General features: G+C 32.7%; 3 protein-coding genes across 5 annotated transcripts in view; 1 reads left to right on the top strand and 2 right to left on the bottom strand.

Annotated features, from left to right (window-relative positions):
* Positions 1–41: 41 nt before the first annotated feature.
* Positions 42–10,381, bottom strand: LOC117158725 (sodium-dependent neutral amino acid transporter B(0)AT3). The gene is made up of 14 exons (XM_033337936.2): positions 10,094–10,381; positions 7,885–8,152; positions 7,442–7,640; positions 7,183–7,298; positions 7,000–7,107; positions 6,616–6,699; positions 6,378–6,539; positions 6,158–6,268; positions 5,625–5,826; positions 5,336–5,538; positions 5,038–5,239; positions 4,804–4,963; positions 4,451–4,714; positions 42–4,062 (listed from the first exon to the last, which is right to left on the bottom strand). The coding sequence occupies exons 2-14, from the start codon at positions 8,068–8,070 to the stop codon at positions 3,867–3,869; spliced, it is 2,193 nt and encodes a 730-aa protein (XP_033193827.1). The 5' UTR covers positions 8,071–8,152; positions 10,094–10,381; the 3' UTR covers positions 42–3,866.
* A 1,316-nt stretch (positions 10,382–11,697) lies between these two features.
* Positions 11,698–13,039, bottom strand: LOC117158728 (uncharacterized). 2 transcript variants are annotated; one of them, XM_033337942.2, is made up of 5 exons: positions 12,824–13,039; positions 12,524–12,656; positions 12,120–12,277; positions 11,924–12,036; positions 11,698–11,851 (listed from the first exon to the last, which is right to left on the bottom strand). In XM_033337942.2, exons 1-5 carry the CDS (start codon positions 12,967–12,969, stop codon positions 11,805–11,807), a joined length of 597 nt encoding a protein of 198 aa, XP_033193833.2. In that variant the 5' UTR covers positions 12,970–13,039; the 3' UTR covers positions 11,698–11,804. The 2 variants fall into 2 exon arrangements, with proteins under 2 accessions (XP_033193833.2, XP_033193831.2); XM_033337940.2 differs by having other exon boundaries at positions 12,524–12,659; positions 12,824–13,035.
* Positions 13,040–16,032: 2,993 nt separating this feature from the next.
* The window catches only part of LPCAT (lysophosphatidylcholine acyltransferase), a 25,905-nt gene continuing 20,286 nt past the window's right edge, over positions 16,033–21,651 (top strand). For both annotated transcript variants that reach the window (XM_033337955.2, XM_033337954.2), the window contains exon 1: positions 16,033–16,580. In XM_033337955.2, coding sequence (XP_033193846.1) covers positions 16,455–16,580 — 126 coding nt within the window. In that variant the 5' untranslated portion in view covers positions 16,033–16,454. The remainder of the gene's footprint in view (positions 16,581–21,651) is intronic.

The following is a 21,651-nucleotide window of genomic DNA, read 5'->3' as shown; positions in this document are numbered from 1 at the left end:
TATCTCTTAAAAAGTTAAGAAAATCGATATAATAAGAAATCCACATTTACGCCCGGTATTTATTTTAACATTCAACTGACAACAATATATATATGTACAGTTTTATGTATGCGTAATATCAGTGTGTATATACTCATTATTCTTTATATATAATTATAACATTAGCTACCGTCCGTACCTGATCTTTATATCTTATTTATTATTGCGCAAGCTACATCGACATTGGTTACTTGATACGATGTATCATTAAAACTTTAATATAATACGAATCATCCTCGAAATCTGACTTCACAGCTTACGCTCGTGTCTCTTCGACCGATATATCAACCTTTCTTTCACGCTTAAATTGTATTTTAAGTATGGATGGACACGACTTCCTTGTTATACACTTTGAAAACACAATGAGATATGTAGGAGAACGACAAACGAAATTATCTAAAATTAAGATATTAGGATTAATAATCCATTTTGTTATCCTTGATTAAGCACATAATAGTTCATAATTATTATTGATACATTTCATTGACCCTTTTCGTGCACTCCACGAACATCGACATGAAACAACGTTCTTCACTTATCCTTGAATGCCATAAATGGATTTTAAACTACTCAAATCGGCGTATAAGTGTACAAAGTGCGCTAAATAAATTATATTTTATTTTTTCTTCCTTTAAATTCTTATCTTTTAATTATTGTCTACTAATTACGTATTGTTTTGCTCAGGCAAATGATACTTACTGCATTTCGTATTTGCGTTATTTACTTAAGTTTCTTTTATTATCGAGATCGATAGGTAGTAACACTTCGTATTTACAAATAATTTGCGAAGATATTAACAATTACGGATTAACAATTAAACGATGTTAGCGCACTGCATACACCAACGCAGCCCTTTCAGGCTCAAGAACTTGAATAACGATACGAAGAAATAAAATTAATTCGTGTGAATTATTGTCTGAGATTTATATGTTTCATAGTTCGAGGCAATGCATACGAAACACATGATAGTGAAAGAAACATTTGTACTATTCATTGCAGGGGCGATTCATCATGTTTCACGCGGCAGCTCCTTGTCCCGCAAGTTATTGTCCATTTAGAGTTTAAAAGACACTTCAACAATTATTTACAATCGAACTATTCCATACGAATAATAATAATATAATATACGAATACAAGTAAATCACTAATCGATTCAGGAGCAACATAATTAATCCTCGGGACTGTTATTAAGTCGGTAACAGGACCTTAACAAGTATAATATAATATTATCAACGATTTTGTTTATATATATCATTTTGTATTAAATTCTCTTATATTATCATAGTTTAGCACCTTTCTGAGGAAACAAGAGAAAAACGACCTATGCGAATGTTAATAACTCGAAATCAAAAGTATATGTGGTTATTAGTTTATCGAATATAAAGGTTCGAGTTTCTTCTCTTTACCGATGATGGCAAACCTATTTCCGATACTGTGCGCGATTTCTACAATGAATTTCTTCTGTTTCAAGCTGTTTCGTTAGAATGATAGTGAAACATGTGACAGTTCGTGATCAACAATTTGTCAAAAAGAGTTAAGACCATACCCAAAAGCGCGCATACAAAATAGAGAGATTCGAAGTACAAATAGACGCGATTAGAGCGTATCTCGCTACTGCTCTAGTCTCTGTTAATAAACGATTTTCTTATCGAAGGAATGGATTCGTTTATCTTTTTCGTAAAATACCAATTTCGGAAATATTTCTGGATTTTAATGTTTACGATAGATTTGCATCGTTTTTAGTTTTTGCCTTAAAGAGATCCTTTAAAGTGTAAAATTGATCTAAAAAGTATGCTATCTCATTTGCATGTTACAAAGACGATTGGAATAACGTAAACGATACCGTAACATATATAAAATACATGGTATATAGTACGTTAAGAAAATATATGAAAACGAAATTCTCTATTCCTTCGACCGATGCAGTAGCTCTCGATTTCATAGGCCTCGGTGAATGTGCAAGAAGTGCAGTGCATACGTTTATCTTATTATCGAATTTTTTAATCGATTAAAAATTCCGATTAATCGAATCTCATTATTGTCGTACGATTCCTCGTCAATATCAAGTCTTAAAAGATTTTCTTATTGTCATACGTTAGAACGTTCGCCGACAAGATCGACGAACATACGCTATAATCGCAACGAAATTTTCTCTCGCCTGATACGTTGTTTTGATATGCGATCCTCTTTTTTTCTCTTTTTTATTCCTATCGGGGTACTTTCAACGCGATATACCAAACAAACATGCTGATCAATTCTCACTTGCCCTTCGAATTCTCCTTCTCTTTTCTCGGCTACACTTAGAAACAAAGTTTATAAATTCGAGACGTAAGATATGTATGTAGAGATACCGTTAAAGTAACTGATATTCGTTTAAGAAGGCTACGATGGAATATTAATTATTCGAATGCAGCACACTTGATCACACCTTGGGAAAGGTTTTTTCTTGATATAATCCTTGATCTGATTGCTTTTTCTCTTTCTTTCGAACTTTCGTCGTAAATTTTGCAATGAAATATAGATGTTACCTTCGTAATATAACTTTCATGTAATATTAGTACGTAATGGTAAGAGCTTAACGGAGAATCAATCAGCGAAGTAGCGCTGTTTAATACCTTCACCAAAAACGAGAATAAAAGCAATACGATTCGGGAACGTCCCCTTCTTTACGCCCATTGGACGGTTCCTACTCTAATCTTAGGTCTCACATTATTTAAAATTTGCTAAGCGGTAAAAGTTCTCTCGAGTCTAATTTTAATATTATCCTAGTTATATTATATTCTGCAACCTGTCGCAGAGATTCAACTTGTCTTTTAAGAATGTATATTGTAAATGCTAAAATGACGCGTTACATTGCTAAATAGTCCGGATATACGATATATCTCTTAAATTATCGCGAAACATATGGTTTAATTTATGAAATTTTATTCGATAGAATTCCTACTATTTTGATAACTGTTCAATCTTTCTTTCTTTCTTTCTTTCTTTCTAGAAGACGATTGAAATACTTTGTTATATTTAATTTAAAACGATTTCTTATTCGCTGTATATACTATGAATAGATATATTTTCTTTTTCCTTTTTTTTTTTTTTTCATTATCGCGCAATGTGTAAAAAACAAAATTTTATCTCTTACAAGTTTTTGATATATCGAATATAATAATCGAATTAAATAATGGAATTTAATAGATCTAATGATAGTATATCGTATCGATAGATGTATCGTATATCTGCATCATCAGAGAAACTGTAAGTTTATATTAAAAACAGAACTTGCAGTTTCTTATTAATGTTTATCCTTATCCGCTTTGTATTCGCTTCCACATATTGGAAATTACTTATTGAAAATGTTAAACGCTTCTACTTTACCTTCTCAATTAATATTGACATTCGCACGTACCGCTAAATGATTCAGAGACTCGAGAATCAGCGGAAAGACACGTCTAAAAACGAAGAGCAATTAATTGCGCTTTAATCGTCATATTAAATTCGTACTTTCGAATTTCTCCCTTATTCAAACGTGTTTTATAATATATCTTCTAAAAGAAGTTCATCATAACACCGCAATGTAAATGTAAATCGAATTATATAAACGTCATTTCCAGATTAATTGACACGATGTACCCTTCTACATATTCTCGAAATTAAATTAAATGATGTCAAGTGTTAAATTTAAATTGAGACGAAAAATGGTAATCATAACACCTGGTTACGCTTAAATTCATTTCCAACGATGCAAACCTCGATATGAAGTTAAAAAATGCTGTTTCTCTGTCTATGAACCATTTAAACACGTGTTAATCCAACATATACGAGGATAACCATTCCTAGGTGAGATCCTCGTCGTCATCGCTGGGGCCACCAGTTGGGCAACAAAGACCCTCTGAGCCATCGCTTCTTATACAGAATAACAAAGTTTCAGCAGGTGTAACTTCGTGTGGTACGATTCCGTGAAATTCTTTCAGATCGGCTGCGGGGAACCACGCCTTCTCGTTATCCTCGATTATGAGTATTCCGAAAAGTCTAAATTGAGAAATGAATGACAAAAAATTGTGAGAATATGAAATATTAAAATACATATATAAACTGGTTCCGGATATTACGAAATATTTAAAACGTGAAATTAATCTTTGACTATAGGTCGCATGTTCTTATCGAATTTCGAAATTCGGAATAATCGAAATTTTGTTCCATTATCATGATCTAAATATCTCTAACTGTAAAAATCTTTAACAAAAAAAAAACAAAACGCGTATCGTTGAAGGAAATAATTAGATTAATCTACTAATTTCTATCGCACAATTTAATAAATAGAATCATCGAGTAATTTGTTTGTAATAATAGAAAAATACGAAGTTTATAGTTAGCGGTTTATAATAAAAAAAAAATTGAAAAAATACGAAAAAATCACCTGCAAATAGCAACTGTGGGAATCCAAAGAACAGAAGCGAGAATGAGGATACCGATGAGAACCAAGGCCCAAACCGGCCACTCGTGTTTCTCCGTAATACCTTTGCTGGCAACCCAGGCTGGATAACCACTTCCATCGACAATGATTTCCACGATCGAGGCAACTAAAATGCTCAACATAGCTAACGGACTGAGATATTTCCAACAAATTAGCCAATAAAGGCCTGGACGGTTGCCAGTCATTAGCTCGATATCATCGGCGAATCTATCAACGAAATAACGCCAACAATCCAAATGATTTTACATATAATATCGATGAAAGACGTCACTTATATTTTGGATATTATTATATACCTTTTCAAACCATATACATATGACACCGCGATACATTCAAAGAAGGCGATAATCAACAGAGGAAAGTTTCCACTGAAATTATCGAATAATACGAACACGTAGCTACCAGCACCGTGAGCAAAGGCCATTGAAATCGCGCAGCAAACCAAACAAATACCTCCTATATTGAAAATGATTAACTTTAGTCGCGTTTAACTATTTCAATGAATAGCTAATTTTTTAATAATCGCTGACCTGTGAGAATTTCTTTTCGCAAATTTGGAAACAATTTCATGTCCACGATACTTGTAACGACTCCCTCGAGAGTGCCGAATTGAGAGTCGATTCCCAATGTGAATAACATAAGGAAGAATAATATGGACCAGAATTGTGCTCCAGGAAATTGGTTAATCGCTTCTGTGAAGATGATAAACGCTAAACCTGTGCCAGATGCTGACTGAAATGATCATTAGAAAAAGATTAAGCTTCTAAAACAATTGAAGATAAATTCTGTAATAGTAGAATTAGGCTGATCGTCATTATTGTAACTTACATTATCCAACTCTTTCTCGAGATCACATTCGGGTAATTCTGGCATGATTAAATTATCCAGCGTTCCATTCCCTGTAGTAATATTCAAAAGTGTACCGGTTGCTGGTATTTCATCCGGTATTTTATCTATCTGACCAAAAATATTCATGAGCGTCGTGTTCCTTTCCACTAAACAATGTTCATAAACCATAGTCGCTTTGAAACCTATATTTCAACAAATACACGTACATATGTATTTAATATATCCTCTTTCGTATTTATTATTTAAAAATCAGTAGAAAAATGATTACCAATAATAGAAAACACAACAATCCCGGCAAACATCGAAGTGAAACAATTCGTCAAACTGACCATGATAGCGTCTCGATAGCAATTGTTATTCACGGGATTGTAAGAAGAGAACGCTATTAAACCACCAAATGCCAAACCGAGGGAAAAGAATATCTGAGTGCCCGCTTCTAGCCATACTACCGGGTCAGTTAATTTCCACCACTAAACAAATTATTTTATTATTGAAATTAATAATAATAATAATTAATATTCATCTACTATAATACTAATACATATTATAATATGAAGATTAAATGGGAACTAATGAAGATTAACATGATAAATTTATATCTGTCGGTGTTCTAATTTTTATGTTACCTGATGACTAAAATGAAATACTTTAATATGACACAATTGGAAAAAGAACCATTTGTTAAGTCCGAAGGTATAAATCTTGTTAAATCTCGCTATAAAATGTATCTCATTATCATATTTTCCCCCTGTGGTTTTCATATTAATAATGTTATTATTGATAAAAATTGAAAAATCGTACCTTTGGAGTGAAAAGATGACGTAGACCATCGGACATCCCCGTCAAAGTGACGCCACGGAAGAAGAATATGATCAAAACGATATATGGAAATGTGGCGGTCACGTACACGACCTATAAAAGATATTTCGATTTATAAAATTGTTTGAAAAATTGATCATATAATCCTACACATAATTACATAAAATCATGCAGTCAAAGATTGAATACTTTAAAGGAATACCTTCCCTGAAGACGCGATTCCCTTGATCATGCACATATAGACGAGAATCCAAGCGATCACCAATGCCAGAGCAATTTTCCAATTAAATATTTCTGGGGTATTGATATCTTCGGAGATTGCCAATGTCGTTCGATACCAGAAGTACTGTGTGGGACTGCTAACCTGAGAAGCAATCACTGGTTATAGCGCAATTATCCCGATTAAGCACGGAGGCATTAATTAATTCGATCAATCGTACCACACACTCTGGTTCAGGCGCATATGATCCGTTTTGGAAATATACGTTAGGACACTCTGCCCATGGTAGCTGTGATTGAAAACTCTAGAGAGGAGATGATTTATTCGTTAATTTATTTATTAGCTATATTTAGATATAAGTACTAAAAGAGTTAGCATACGAGTTGACATATCTACAGCTGACAGAAGTTTTCGGCCACAGTGTGACTCTATTTTAGTCTAAATTATGCATTAATAAAATCTTCTTTTTACAAATGTTTTATGTTATCCCAACGATATAATAAAATTATGCTTTGATTGGGAATTTTTGGCAACCGTTATAGAAGTATCAAGAATTATAGCAATTTTTTAGCGAGCAACTATTTAAAGATGAATGGATACTTGCTTGAACGAAGTAAAAGAGGCACCAGGCGATAATAGTATTGTAATACAGAGCTACGTTGAAAGATACTACAGCACTGCTTACGCCGATACCAGCCATATATGGAGAAACCTGTTAGGGAGTATGATGTATCGTAAGTGTAAGTTTATTTCGACGGATGCAAGTTATACATCTTTCAACAATCACCTGATTCCATACACCGATAGCACCCTTTCGTAATCTCTGGCCAATTGCCAATTCCAGATAAAATATAGGGATACCCTCGATGGCCAGCATTACAAAGTAAGGGATTAAGAATGCACCTGTTTTGGATGGTTCGAACAAAGAGAAAACAGTGAATTTTAAATATTTAGAATTTCTATAATAAAATAACTCGTTAATCATTCCAGAGCCCTACCAATTTTTAAAAATACGTTTTTTTTTCATTATAAAACAATCAACGCACCTCCACCATTTTTTTGCGCGAGATATGGAAATCTCCATACGTTCCCAAGACCTACTGCGTACCCCACGGTTGCTAATAGAAACGTAAGCTTACTATCCCAGTTTTCTCTTTCATCTTCCCCCGCTTCTGGTCGGAAAATCGGTTTTCCTTCATTACTTCCAAGCTTGCTACCCCCGCCCTCATTCCCCGTTTTGTTGTTCTGCAATCACAAATAATAACCAGATTACTTATTTCAGTTAATAACAGATGTTCTCTACAGTACGTTTATTCACACGTAACAAACATTTTTTAGTCATAAATTAACAAATACAAGTAATTAAATTTACAAGCAATTTATATTCTTATTTAACTTCCAAGTTCTATTTTTTTTTATAATTGTTCCTTCTGTCGTGACCTATTATTTTTATAATATTTTTCAAATTATTATTGCTTGACATTATTACCTTCGTGTTAGGACTGGAGTCCTCAAAGGCTGCGTTCGTGGCCCCGTAATTGGCAGTGGTGTTAGTCTTTCTATTGTCCACCACTAATCTTCCTCTCATTTCCTTCATTTCGAGTTTGTCGACGCTTTTTTGGGGCTTCAAGTCGCGCGAACTTTGCCGCCGGACGAGGTGGGCCGTGTTCGCCATTCTTTCTCTTTATTGTGCGACCACGATTTTCTTTTCTTCGAAAGATCAAACAAAAATACCACGCGCGCCTATGGACTCCATCCTGTTGGAATTAAAATGTCTATTGTATTTTATAATCATATAAATATTAATTACTATTATACCTATGGAGGAATGTCTGCGATCTTGGAAAGAGAGCAGCAAGTGTGAAAGATGTAAAGGTTCGAAGATTTAAATAGCAATAGAAGGTTGGAAGAAAAAGAGAGAGAAAAACAGAAAAGTATAACTTTTACTACGTATTCATAAACATGAATGAATTTGTAGATACAAACGTAGTAAATTTTAGTCACTTAATAAATGCAAATTTCGGCGAAAAAATTAAACATAGTATTCGTGTTTGAGATATTCAATTTTAGTACATAGATAAATATAAATGCGAACTATAATTATTCAGCTTTTATTTAATTTAGTAGTTTTTAATTTTATTACGCTAATATTGAGTTCAATTAATAATTAATTGACAGCTAATAGATATTAAATTCTTTTGTTCTTTAAAGATTTTTGTATACCATAAAATTCAATATCCTGTGTTTCAACGGTGCTAACGAAATAAAATGCCAATATTATTCGTCGGAAAGGTTCTATTACAGCATCTTATTTTACATTAATTATGAAAAAATCATAAAGGAAGGAAATGAATACATTTCTGGAATTAAAATTAGGCTCGTTTCAGAAAGAATTATTGAATTACTCTTCGTTCCACACGCGTTCACAGTTCTCGGTTCCGTTTTATGGTGTTAACAAGTACAAGCAAGGACTACGACTAGTACAGCCTTTTACAGTCCCATTTGTAAGAACACGCTCCATAAACTCGACACGTTACATTTGGAACCTCTAGTTATTTCACTCGTTCGTTGATCATAGTTTTCAATAAAATAATTGTTGAAAAACAAAATATGGCTTAGAACATTCAACATTAAATATATTCATTGATTTTATATATTTATTGATTTATTAATCATTTTTAAAAAGGTCTATTTTTTCCAACAATTGAAATAATAAACAAGAATAATTACTCAATATTCAGCAAATTCATATGATTATGTAACATAGATATCACATGTAAATTATAATATAGTCGTGAGGATTTAAAGTAAACAATAGATAAGGGAGAGCAAGTGATGTGTAAAGGATCGCACGCGATTTCCCCGTTTACTAATTTGAACGCTCTCTACGCTGTGAGAAAAGCACTTGATAGAAAATGTCTTAATAATTCTACTCAAAGAACCTGGCACACGTCGTTTTTTTCATCGATAGGACAGTTAGTTAGGAGGGACAGATGTTTGCCTTGCGACTTTATCACGGCCCTGACCTCGTATACAAGGAAACTTGACAGTCAATTACGAGTCACTAAATATTCTGCAAGTATGATTACATCGAGAACGCTTGCCGTTGAAAATGTTTACTTCCATGTCGATTGTGATGTATCAACGATCGAATATCGTTACAGTTTTCCAACCGAACGATTTGCGCTAATTTGATGAATAAAAATTTACTCGGAAAAGAAAATGACATTAAGACGAACAATTTTCATACAATTTCCTTCGCTTTTGTTTAATAAAAATCAAGTGAAATCTAATCATTTTTTAAAAATATTTTCGATAACGTGTTGGGCGGCAATTTTACACGAGTGATATGCACTATAACTATCGTTCCCATTGACGTCATGAGCGTACTAGTCAAGTGACATTTTTCGTCCTACGTAATATTCCCAATTGAAAACGGCTTTGAGAAATATCTTCCAAATATTTCGAACTGTATTCATTCAACGAAACTTATTCATACGAACGTAATTTGATGTGCTTTCATTCAAAAATCCGGAGAGAAAGAAATGAAATAAATACGATTCGACCCTGTTGTTTTCACAAATAATAATCTCACGTAACAACAACGTAATACGATCTATACCGACTTCATACAAAATTATTAGCAAAAAAAATTGTGCCATTTAGTCAGAAAATAACATTGCAAGCTCGTCACTAACCTGTTGGGGTGAAATAAAGAAAAGCGCGAGGGCCTCCTTATGGTTCGAGGAGCAGTGAGCTACTGTGGCACCCTCTACTACGATGGTAACTTTTGAAATCACGATATTCAACAGAATCAATAGCAGGCGCCGGCGCCCCAATGCGTCCGTGTCCTACAGACCGGAATATGCGTGAGCTCCTTTTGTCAGGAGATTGGTCGATGATCGGCAAACCGATCGTAGGAATGTGGCGAGTAACCAATGTCATCGCGACTTTGTCGTTGATCAAAGGGCTAAAACGCAAACGTAACACGACACGGGACGATGCCTGATATTACAATCGTTTAGTTTGAAATATTACGGAAAAATGGAATTCTTTCTTATGAAATTCCACACGTATAGACATGTATATATGTGACTTTGATAAATGCATTTTGCAATTAATGCATTATCTTCCATAATTTTAAGTAATTCTTCGTTAAAAATTAACGAATAAGAGGATTTTTTAAAGAGGAACTTTTAAAAAGGATTCCAAATACTTAGAAACGCATAATAATTTTATTAAGTTGGAAAAGTTGGTGACAGGTGAGTAGTTCATAATAGACTTTATAGATTAGGTGTATCGAATGCATAGGATTTTATCTGGATAGGTAATTACATTGGAAATTCCGGTGAAAGATTAAATAAAAGCATTTGACCTTTACAAAAACTGAATCGATAATAAGTAACACGAATTCTACTATTCTATATATACGTATGTAGAAGAAAGTGTCCAAGTGTGACACGTCTAACAGAAAAATGTCATGAATTACGTAATTATTATTTTTTCTGTTGTGGACTTTACTTCATCTCGCGATGGAATTATGTTTCGCTAAGTGGTTGTTTTCTCCAATTACCAGTTGCTCGTGTTATGGATAAGTAATGCGAAGAGGGTAAACCTCAGCGACAGTAATGAAATTATCGTTAATATTGTTTCAAGCTAACGCTCATTTCGATTAAACAGCACGCTTTACTTCCGATAGACAGCGAAGCGGCTTTGTATTTGCTAGTTGGGACAAGGAACAATCAAATTTTGCTTGTATCATGTCAGAATGTTTGTTAATACAAAAAGGAATATCAAACCTTCCATGTCAGTTCCTTTTTTATCAAATGAATTTAAATTCACATACATATTGGTATAGTAAACAGAACAAAAAGTTAGCGAAGTTTTAATTGAAATTTCACTTCAATAACGTATCAGACATCGTGAATCATTAGTTCACGCAAGAAAAGTTGTGGTATCTTTTTATTGCTGTCACCTGCAGATAAAAGAAGTTTATACATACATTCGTCGTTTCAGTAGATAAACTTGCTTTTAGTCAGACAAGTAGAACACGCCGTGCAGTCTGTGACTGTGAACTTATATAACAGGTTATACTACTTGTAATACCTATTTCACTATGGATTTCATAATCCGCAGGCAATTAGTTTTCGTTATTTTGTATGAATTAAGTTTTCATATATTGATTTTGTGAAGTATACAAATATAAAAACACATATTTGCGAATTCACTCGGTATACTTATGGTTTGCTGTGCGCAGAAACTTTTTGAATTTCAGGAAGATGAAGTCATTGAAGAAATAATATAAATAGAGATATTTTTATTTATTCTAATTATATATAAAATATTGCAGGCTCTAAAAATATTTGTTTATGAAGATCTGTGGTAGTTATACGCAATAAAAAAAAATTTCTAACGTAAAGACTCTTTTATTAAGAATTGCGTGAAATATAGTATACCTGTAATAAATAATGCAAATTAACGACAAAATTGCTAATTAATTAAAATGCTAATTAAAGCCAGGCACTTACGTTCGATCTGCGCCCTTTTAAACCGGTCCTCGACAAAAGACTTCGTTAAATTTTCAATCGTATCTTCATCTTTGTAATTGAATTGTTTCATATTTCCATTGATCAGAAGATATCTAAAGATCTTATAAATTAAGAAAAATCTACACATAGATACAGTAACGTTGAAATCTGAGAAATATTTCCAATTAAAAGATACAATTCATGGTAGTAATTGAAAGCCTCAATAGCCCATTCTAAGAGCAAATTTAATCGTGGTCTATAGGGTGTCCCATTGATTAATTCCTTCATTGTTCCCTCGTCTAGCGAAACCTTGCTTCGTGCATCTTCCAGATTGTTTAAACGATTTTTTAAGTCCTAAAGTAACATTTTCAATAATTCTATCACATCACCGATTAATTAACTTTTTACTTTGACATAATTATCTCTACATATTTTTATATGCGATATTATGTAACAGTTTCTGGGAAAATTAATCTTTTTATATAAATGATAGTGTACTACCTTCAATTCTTTGTAATCAATAAGAGAAGAAGAATTAATTAAGGTTATATGTATAACAAACAAGTAAGATATGAATGTAGAGATGAAAATTTTATTTACTTGATTAACGTTATTGAATCGCGTTAAAATGTTGAACAGCAATGTCAGTTCATTGTCGATCCCCATAAGAATTTTAAAAATCAATCTTTCGCGTAGTTCATTTACTTTACAGAGTTCTGTATCATCAACTTCGCTGCTGTAACAGAACGACATCTGATGGTAGATCAATGAAATTTCTACTTCTCTGAAATATCGACGTAGCTCGGAATTATGTGTTGAGTTTCTACTCTAGCTACTGTATGCGCATAACGTCTGAAGCAATGATAAAATTCGTGACAAAAAATAGAAAGTTAACGTTACCTTATGACGTGTCGGAGTTGCTCTGATTGATTTCTCAACGCGTGTAGAGGTCGCTTAGCTTCCTCGGATAATTCATTCCACTTGCAATCTACTTTCTCTAACTGTGAGAAATAATTTATCAAACATTTATGTACTTCCTTTGCCATGCCGTCTATAGGTTATTAAACAACTTTGGACATGTCCTAATAGCTTCTGGTAAAAGAAACAGAGAGCGCTGATTCACACTAATGTTATCACCGCGAAGAAAATTTTGTATTGATGTATCCAATGTGTTATAAATACAAAATTCGCAACACAGATAGATGAAATCAATCCAAAATTTGCTATCATTATATTAAATAATAATTGGTCATATAAAGATATTGTTTAAGTAATCATATTTCTACAAATCCTGATTTACACAATTTCTTACTTCATATGCAAACGTTGTTGCACCTATCAATACACTCTAGCGAAGAAAATTACTATAGAAAACGATTAACGGATAAGTTATGCAATTAATGCAATTGTTTGCTTCATTTTATGAATCGAATTATTTCTGTAGATATAATATATTACATTATCATTATAATTATTTAGATAAAAAACACTTGATTACTGGTTAGTCGCGGCATTGATAGTACTGTCATTGACGATTTGAGATCTCTTTCACAAAGTTCGTAAAACTGATCTCTTGTGTGAACTCATTCATTCATACAGAAGCACAGCTTACATGAAACAGGGAGAAACAAGAACCTTTCTTCCGTTTAATTGTGTTTAGAATAGAGCGAAGCACAACCATTGTATCTGAAATATACGTACATATATAAATGCAAAAATATCGATATTAAATTACAGAAAATATAAAAATAGTGTTAAATAAATACAGAAAATTTATTATATTTATAAATACAGAATTAATTTATTATATTTATCTTTTATTTACCTATGTATAATTTACTTAACTACATTGATAATAATAAATGTATCTATGAAATATAGATTAGTTTGAAATCTAGTTTAGTTTAGAATAAGTTAGTAGTCTTTGAAAGATTGGTTTATCATTGTGCCTTGAACTGGAACAAAATTTTTTATTTACACGATTATGAGAATATAACTTCCTCGTTCTATAGAACGTTCTATATCATTAATGTTTAAAGTTTCGATACCTTGAGAACGAAGCTATGGAAAAACTTCCGATTTATAAACTGCACTTTAAAGCGTATCTGTTTCCTTCGTCTTTGTTCTTTTATTGATCATTCTTACAATTGGGTTTACTACAGTATCTTAGTGGCAGTAATTTTCATTTCACAAGAAGTAATTACAAATTTTAACAATTGACACACTTAAAAATTATTTACTTAACACCGTTATTAAAAATTAAATTACCTACATATAAAATTTAAAAGAATATTTTTTTAATTCTAAATAAGAGCATTATAAGCAGAATTTATTAACATTGACAAAATTATAAAAATATATACGATCGTTTTTAATATCGAAAATATTATAGCTGCCATTAGGTTCCAGAATTTTTCATAAAATGCTACTTTTATTGGGCAACTATTATAGTCCATATATTTCATGTACTAGATACCAAGTAAGTTAATTAGACGTTAATTTCCAATAGTTCTTCTAGCTGAATTGGTCAGAAATCACTCGTTAACTCCGTCAAAAATTACTTCCCTGATTCTGTGAATTTCTCGTAACCATGAACATCGAATAGTTTTAGACCCTTACCTAATTTTAAAACTTTTTATATATTTAATTTAACACGGCTATTTATTTGTTTCAAAAATATACTATTTAATTCAAAGGAACAAGTATTAAAATTTATTCTCTATCATGATTATTTCCCTTCCTAGATTATACTTCTAACATTTTTAAACGAAACGTTTGATTAAAAATTTTGACACTAACATACGCTTACATTTTTTAATTTATCTGTACGTAACATAACCTTTTCTTTCTTTATACGTGGGGAAATTTTCATGAACACCCCGCCGCTCTTCTAGGAAGCGGCGGAATAGTGTCGGACTGACTAAAATCTCACAGTGGTCCGCCTGAGGGCCTACAAGGGTGCCCCGGGACCTCTTTCGAACTACTACCGGAACACTCCTGCGCCTTCTCCCATTCTAGAGGAGTCGTTTCTAAGTTAATTCGGGCATTGGGAGGGACCAGCCCTCTCAACGCCATCCCCTGGGCCGTTGTGCAAGTCCGAGGAGATCCCAGAACCTTCTTGACGTGTCGACCCCTATGACCACCAATGTGGCGCAGCGCCCCCTTCGGCGCAGAACCCTACAAGAGTGAGTCCTACCTTCTTCCGCTCTGTCCCCGGTTTACGAAAATTACTCAATTAAAAAATACCAATTTTGATTAACTTTTTACAAAATGATAATACCATTAACAGGTGCAAGACATTTTCTTAGTAGCGATAATTCAGTTTAGAGGAGTGACAAAAATCATCAAAGTTCAGTGTAACTCCAGAAAGTCCTCATATCCTGTACTTGAAATGTACTTTTCAAAGAAATTAAACTACATCAATAGTTTTTTGCAAAAGGCATACATTATTACAGATTTTGTACTTTCATTGAATTTTTTACCCCTTGAAAGCGAATTATGGATGTGAAAAAATATTACTCGGATTTGTTTAAAAAACTGCTTATAAAAAATATATAATATGTAACAGCATTTGTAAATAAATAATTCCTCGTTGTAAAATTTAAGTGTAGGATTTGAATGTGTATTCAGGCCCCGCAAAATTTTCAAACCCGGCCCCGCAAAAAGTCACGCCGGCCCTGTTGTCTTACGATTAATAAAGTGACGTTTTATTATGAGATTTCTCATTCACGTAATAGTATACAGTACTATACAGTACAAAAAAGCATTAAATATCATACAGTTTTATACAAAATATTCAAAATTAAATGATGCAGCATATAAATTCACTACATTTCTAATTTTTACTTTTTAATTTCAATTTAGAAAAAAGAATAATATAAAATTATTCGCCTCAAAAAAAAGATGATAATTTTTTAAAAGTAAACTTATCTTAAGTGAAGTAAGCTCTTCAGAAACCTAAACGTAGAAAAGGGAAGGGCACCTAGGAACGAAGATAGCGGCCCTGACTCGGCTTCTTCCTGCCACTTCGCTTTCACAGGGGCAGTCTGACGGAGATACCCGAAGGAACTTTCGACTAGGCGGCAAGATGCGCACGCATCCGACAGTATCCCCCATGCATTCGGTGGGGTTCGGTAATAGTCGGAGAGCATTTGGCCGGTTCGTTCCGTCGAGTCGACCGCGAGCACAGTAGATCGTCGACCGACAACCCCTTCGCGTACGATCATGTCTCGCCACGGCTGATTAAGAGCTCCCTTCTTTTTTCTTCGTCATTTTTTTTTTACCTGTCTGTCTCGGCTCGTACCTCATTACAAACAGTGTAAAGAAGCTCAATCATATCGCCGGAAAGTTTCGCACCTACCGATACATATCGACGTTTCGCGGCTTGCAGTGTGTGACACGTCAGGCTACTAAGCCGCGTTTATTGTCTTGCTATCCCTCCGTATATATCTTTCTTCGATCCTCTGTCTCCTTCCTATCCTCTGCCTCTCTCTCTCTCTTTTTCTGTTCGTGACCACTCGGAAAAAAGAATATGGATGAGGCGAATGGAAAAATGCGGAGCAAGCACGAGGACGTGGATACTGCGTCCCTCAGCGCTGACATCCTGAACCCCTTTGTGCACCGTCTCGAGCTCGACACAACCTACGACAAGCTCAAGGTCAGTAGTTCTTTGAATCTTCCTGCACGCGAAAATGCTCCATGGAATCGATGTTCACGCATTGGACCCGAATATTTCAGGGGGTTGTCAAGGGCGGGGCGGGGAATTTTACGATCGTTCCAACAACGTTTACGTCCGCCACTTTTCGGCTACCACTCTATACTTTCTACGTTACACATGCCGGTCTGTGTATAGATGAACTTGGTAGACGGCTACCATCTGGTTCGTAAAAATAGAACGAATTTTTTCTGAAGCGACGTAACTCTACGTCACGGATACATCATCAAATGTTCGATCTCAAGTGTTTTTCTTATTCGGGAGCCATCGTGTCGCGAACAGTTACGTAAAGTTCGAATCGTTGTTGCGACGTAATGATCGGTTTCCGATTAGGGGCGAAATTTGACGATTGAATCACCTGGTTACGCATGGACCGCGTAACGTTACTCGTTGTGTTAACGAAAATGTATTCTCATGATATTTTAACGACGTTAATGAGCCATCATCGAATGTAGGTATTGAACATCCGATTTTTGAACATTTTCGGCAGAAATGCTCGTATTTCGTATTAATCGTAAGTTCTCATGAACTCCTTTTATACATATATAATATTATCTGTTGTGTTATAAACCTTATCTGAATTAAAGTCGATCTTTTAAAGATCTTGTTTTGAACTCGGAAATATATATAGATAAAATGTATAGATGATTTTGATTAATTTAATGTAGATGAATTATTGACATTAAATGAAGAAATCAGAATTTTAATTGACTGAATATAAATAATAACATACATGATTTGCTTTAGAAAAAGTAAATGTCATAAAAGATAAGATTCAAAGATATTGTTTCCTTTTATGATAACGAAGACTAACTGCAAAAACTGTTTAAAGTTTTTCGCGTTTACGTGCACACGGTTTTGACACCTTGACATTATCGAGTTATCGACATTTTCTAGCTGTTCTTGTCATTTGAAGTGATACAACTTCGCTATGGATGTGATCGAATTTTTCAGCCTCAAATACACTACGATTCATGTAAATCAGCTTACGAGCTATTGAACTTCCCTCACCACAAATATTTTAGCTAAGCAAAAGTAGATTAAAACGTGAATTCCTCGTAAAATCTATATCAAAAAATTGTGAAAAATACCTGTGAATTTTATATGGACGTATTGTACGATTCGTCAAACGTTAATGACAAATCAATGATTTCATCGATCGTTTATACGATCGCTCGATATACATTTACTGTAACAATGAAATGTTTCTTCATTGACACACATTGATAAATATTACAAAATACCATCTTTTTCAACTGTTGCATTTTAATATCATAATCAGTAATAACAAAAACCATTGATTTCACTTTGCCGAAAGGAAATTAATTTTTCGGAAGATTTTTATTAAGAAAAATCGAACAATGAATTAAAATAGAATTTAATGTAAAGATTATTGCTCTTCTTATTTCTTCCGCTACCGTTTCGTAACTTGATCTACCTTCTTAATACAATTTTTGGTAATAGAAAGGCTGATTGGAAAAGTAATACAAATACATCTTTTTAACTATGTAAGTGTATTAAATGAGATAAAATTTGTAGTTACGTAGGAAAGAAACGATACAAATGTTTTTCATGACGATAGTAACACTCATTTCATCAACGTTTAAATATTTTTAAATATACAAAACTTTTTCTATGAAAATATAGCTTGAAGATTTTATTACTGACGTACCATTTTTTCCATTGAGTTATACGTATAATGATTGAAGATCATAACTAAATTCAATTAAATTAATCAAAACCTATTTAAAAAAACCGAAGAGCAATTTAATCCTAAGCAATCCGTTATCAATGAAATGCTTACAATTCCTTCCAGGTGTTACATTCTGTTTTAACAGTAAAAATCTTTTTTGAATACCAAAAGTAAATCGTAGATATTCTTCTACGAATTAATTATGTTTATAGGAACATAATTAAAAATATCGAACATAAATAGAAAACAATTTCATCATAAATATTATAAGTAAACCGCGGATTTTTATGATTTCATGGGAAATTTAAGAGTGCAAAAATGAATATGACGCGCATAATATCCAAAAATGTATCTATAAAATATCTAAAGTGGAATACCTATTATAATTAATATTCAGCCAATAATACAGATACTGTTTAACTTTGGTTTCTTTAATTGTGGTCATAAATATAATTGTTACGAATACTATGGATATTATATAAATATATTTTTCCATACTATCTGTACTCTTGAATTTCTATGTATAAAAATATGTAAATGTATAAAAACCAGCTATTTAATCGAAAGATTTTATGGCTTCCGGCCACAAATTCTCAAAAATTCGTTTGACGTGGTAATTAGCACGCATGTTCACTATCTTACAGCGACCCGTGCAGGCGCATAACTTAAACGCACCATGAGATGCACTTTTTTGAATAGAAGAGGCTCAGAAAGCGTGCTGCATCGCATTTGATGCGGGCATCACTGCCTCTACATTGTAGACCGTATATATCACGCAATCGTCAGAGATGAAACAAGTTAAAAGATCGCGTTCTCTTTATTCCACGACTCTTTTAGTTTCGTTTCTTATTCGCTTTTTAAACCTGTCGAGCATCCGGATTTCACTGTGTTTAAAAACCGTTTTGTACCACGTACAAAGTCTGCATTTGAAATTTTTCCCTTTTACTGTCTTTTCCTTTTATGTGAAATAGATGACCGGATGATAATAAAATTAATCGTTTTAAACAGTTGCTCTATCGTTGGTCTATCGTAGTAGTGAAAAATACTTTGTAAAAAAACGGAGAAACAGATGAAGATACGGATAAGTTACAGATAGGTTGAATTTGGATTCTAATTGACAGATGATCTTCTTACTCGACGACTATAGCATAGACAAAGTGCACTGATTAGACAAGTAAGCTTATTTATAAATAGAATCCTATCATATGATGAAATGACGAACATTCATTTCTTAAAGATATTATTAGTAGAGCTATACTTTGTCTATAGCCATAACGTTAATATTAGGCACATAAGTTAAAATTGTGTTAACATTAAATATGACACTATATTATAGGCACACGTTAATCTGTTCATGCCAATTAAAATAATAATTAATACTATGTTTCCATATATCTTTTCAAGATCAAACATTATGTATTTTCACATTTCATGACAAACAACAGAGTTGACATCACATAAATTATTTAAAAAATGTCTCTTATCATGTCATAAAGGATAAAGCATTTTTTTTTTATTTATCATTATAACCCTTATCTTTTGGCTTAACATTGATCATAAAATCTATATGATATTTATCTATAAAATAATTTTCATTAATAATTCTTAATAATATTGACGTCTTTTAACGTTATCCCTTTGCTAGGACAACAAAAAAACTATATTAATAACAAGCACTAATACAAAAATATCATTAATATATGCCATTTAAATCTACGATAGGTAACATTAGTATAAAAATGAGGGAACATCGTAAAAAGGAAATTGAAGTACATGTAGGTCAACCAAAATTATAATTAACGATATATTCCTTTATATCTTTCCGCTATAGTATAAAATGTATACATTTCCACATTTTATAAATTACTGTGCCAAATTATGAGTTTTCTTAAATTCAGTGTGAAATACAATTTTCTATAATTTATAGGTAAACCATTACCAAAGAAAGATTTATCAAATTAGTCACATTGCTACGCGTATTATCTGTATATTATCTTATATACTTAGGAGTATAAGAAACGCATGATGCAGATACATATTGTAACAATTTTAACGGCATCATTCGATCTTATCCACTAGGGTAGGTACCGTTAAATTTGATGCGTACATTAAGCGAAATTGCATCGCGCAGATGGTTCGATGAATAACCACATATATCGTGACAGAAGCATTTCGTTGCTTTGTCATAATCTAATAAGAAAAGAGGTGCGACGATGAACATATGGTTAAAAAGAAAAATTCTCTGGTAGCTAGATATAGAAAAGAAGATCCGATAATAAGTACATATATCATAGGCGATAAATAGCATATACCAGATACATTGTTATTTTACATATATAATATTGTAGGTGTAAGTTGTTTGATTTCTTATTTTTGTTAATTTATATTCACAAACATAAAACATATTATAGAATTTTGCAAAAAATAAAGCTTCCACTTGCCATTCCTATTGCAACACTTCTTTTCTAAAAGTTGTTCCTTTCTTTAAGTGATAAATTAGGATGTAATATTTTTAACGTAATATCATCGTTCTTGACACCATTTTAATTCTCGCACAAATGACGGCTGTGCACACGAATCGAACTTTCTCCGTTTGAACTGGACATACCGGAACCAGCGTAGATAGAAACAACGTAGTATTACAAAGGAATTATAATAAAAGTTATTTTTCTTTAATAGTGCGAATTTCAATAAGTTGTGTTCCCGTACAAGAGGCTTTTCGTTGGCCTTTGTGCGTTTATTGCAGAGATATTATGCAACAGGAACTCGATAGTATGAAAAGATATTGCCATAGAATATTGCAAAGAGATTCTATAGTTGACACAACGTTGGTCATTTCAAATTACAAGAAAAAGGCATTTGTATTCATAACAAGAAAAAAGTGTATTTCTCAAAAATTGTTCTTTGCATCGTATAGATAAGATGTATTTGTTTCACATTTATTTGTATTTCTAAATGTCAAAGATAAATTAAAGATGTTATTTTCTTTAAAATAATTTGATATTACAACGCGTGCAAAGATTTTATAATAAAATTAACAATTTATGTGAAGTGATAACAAAGGCTGATTTCGATTAATCATGTAATGTAAGAAATAAGAAATGTGAAGGTTGAAATTCAGTTAAAATAGACGATAAAATTTACTTTTTAATAATAATATTTAAATAATATATGATACGATATAATAATCTCTTTTAATAATTTTAGTTGCAAAATAGGAAAGATATTTTTAATATTTACTAACATTTTACCACATCGTATATATGTTATAAATATAAAGAAGACACAGCTATTTAGAGCCTGTAAAATGGTATCCTATTA

This window comes from Bombus vancouverensis, chromosome 1 (genome assembly GCF_051014615.1).
Source record: "Bombus vancouverensis nearcticus chromosome 1, iyBomVanc1_principal, whole genome shotgun sequence".
In the NCBI taxonomy this organism is placed as follows: domain Eukaryota; kingdom Metazoa; phylum Arthropoda; class Insecta; order Hymenoptera; family Apidae; genus Bombus; species Bombus vancouverensis.
Note: the sequence above shows the minus strand (reverse complement) of the source record. Positions and strands in the feature narration are given on the sequence as shown.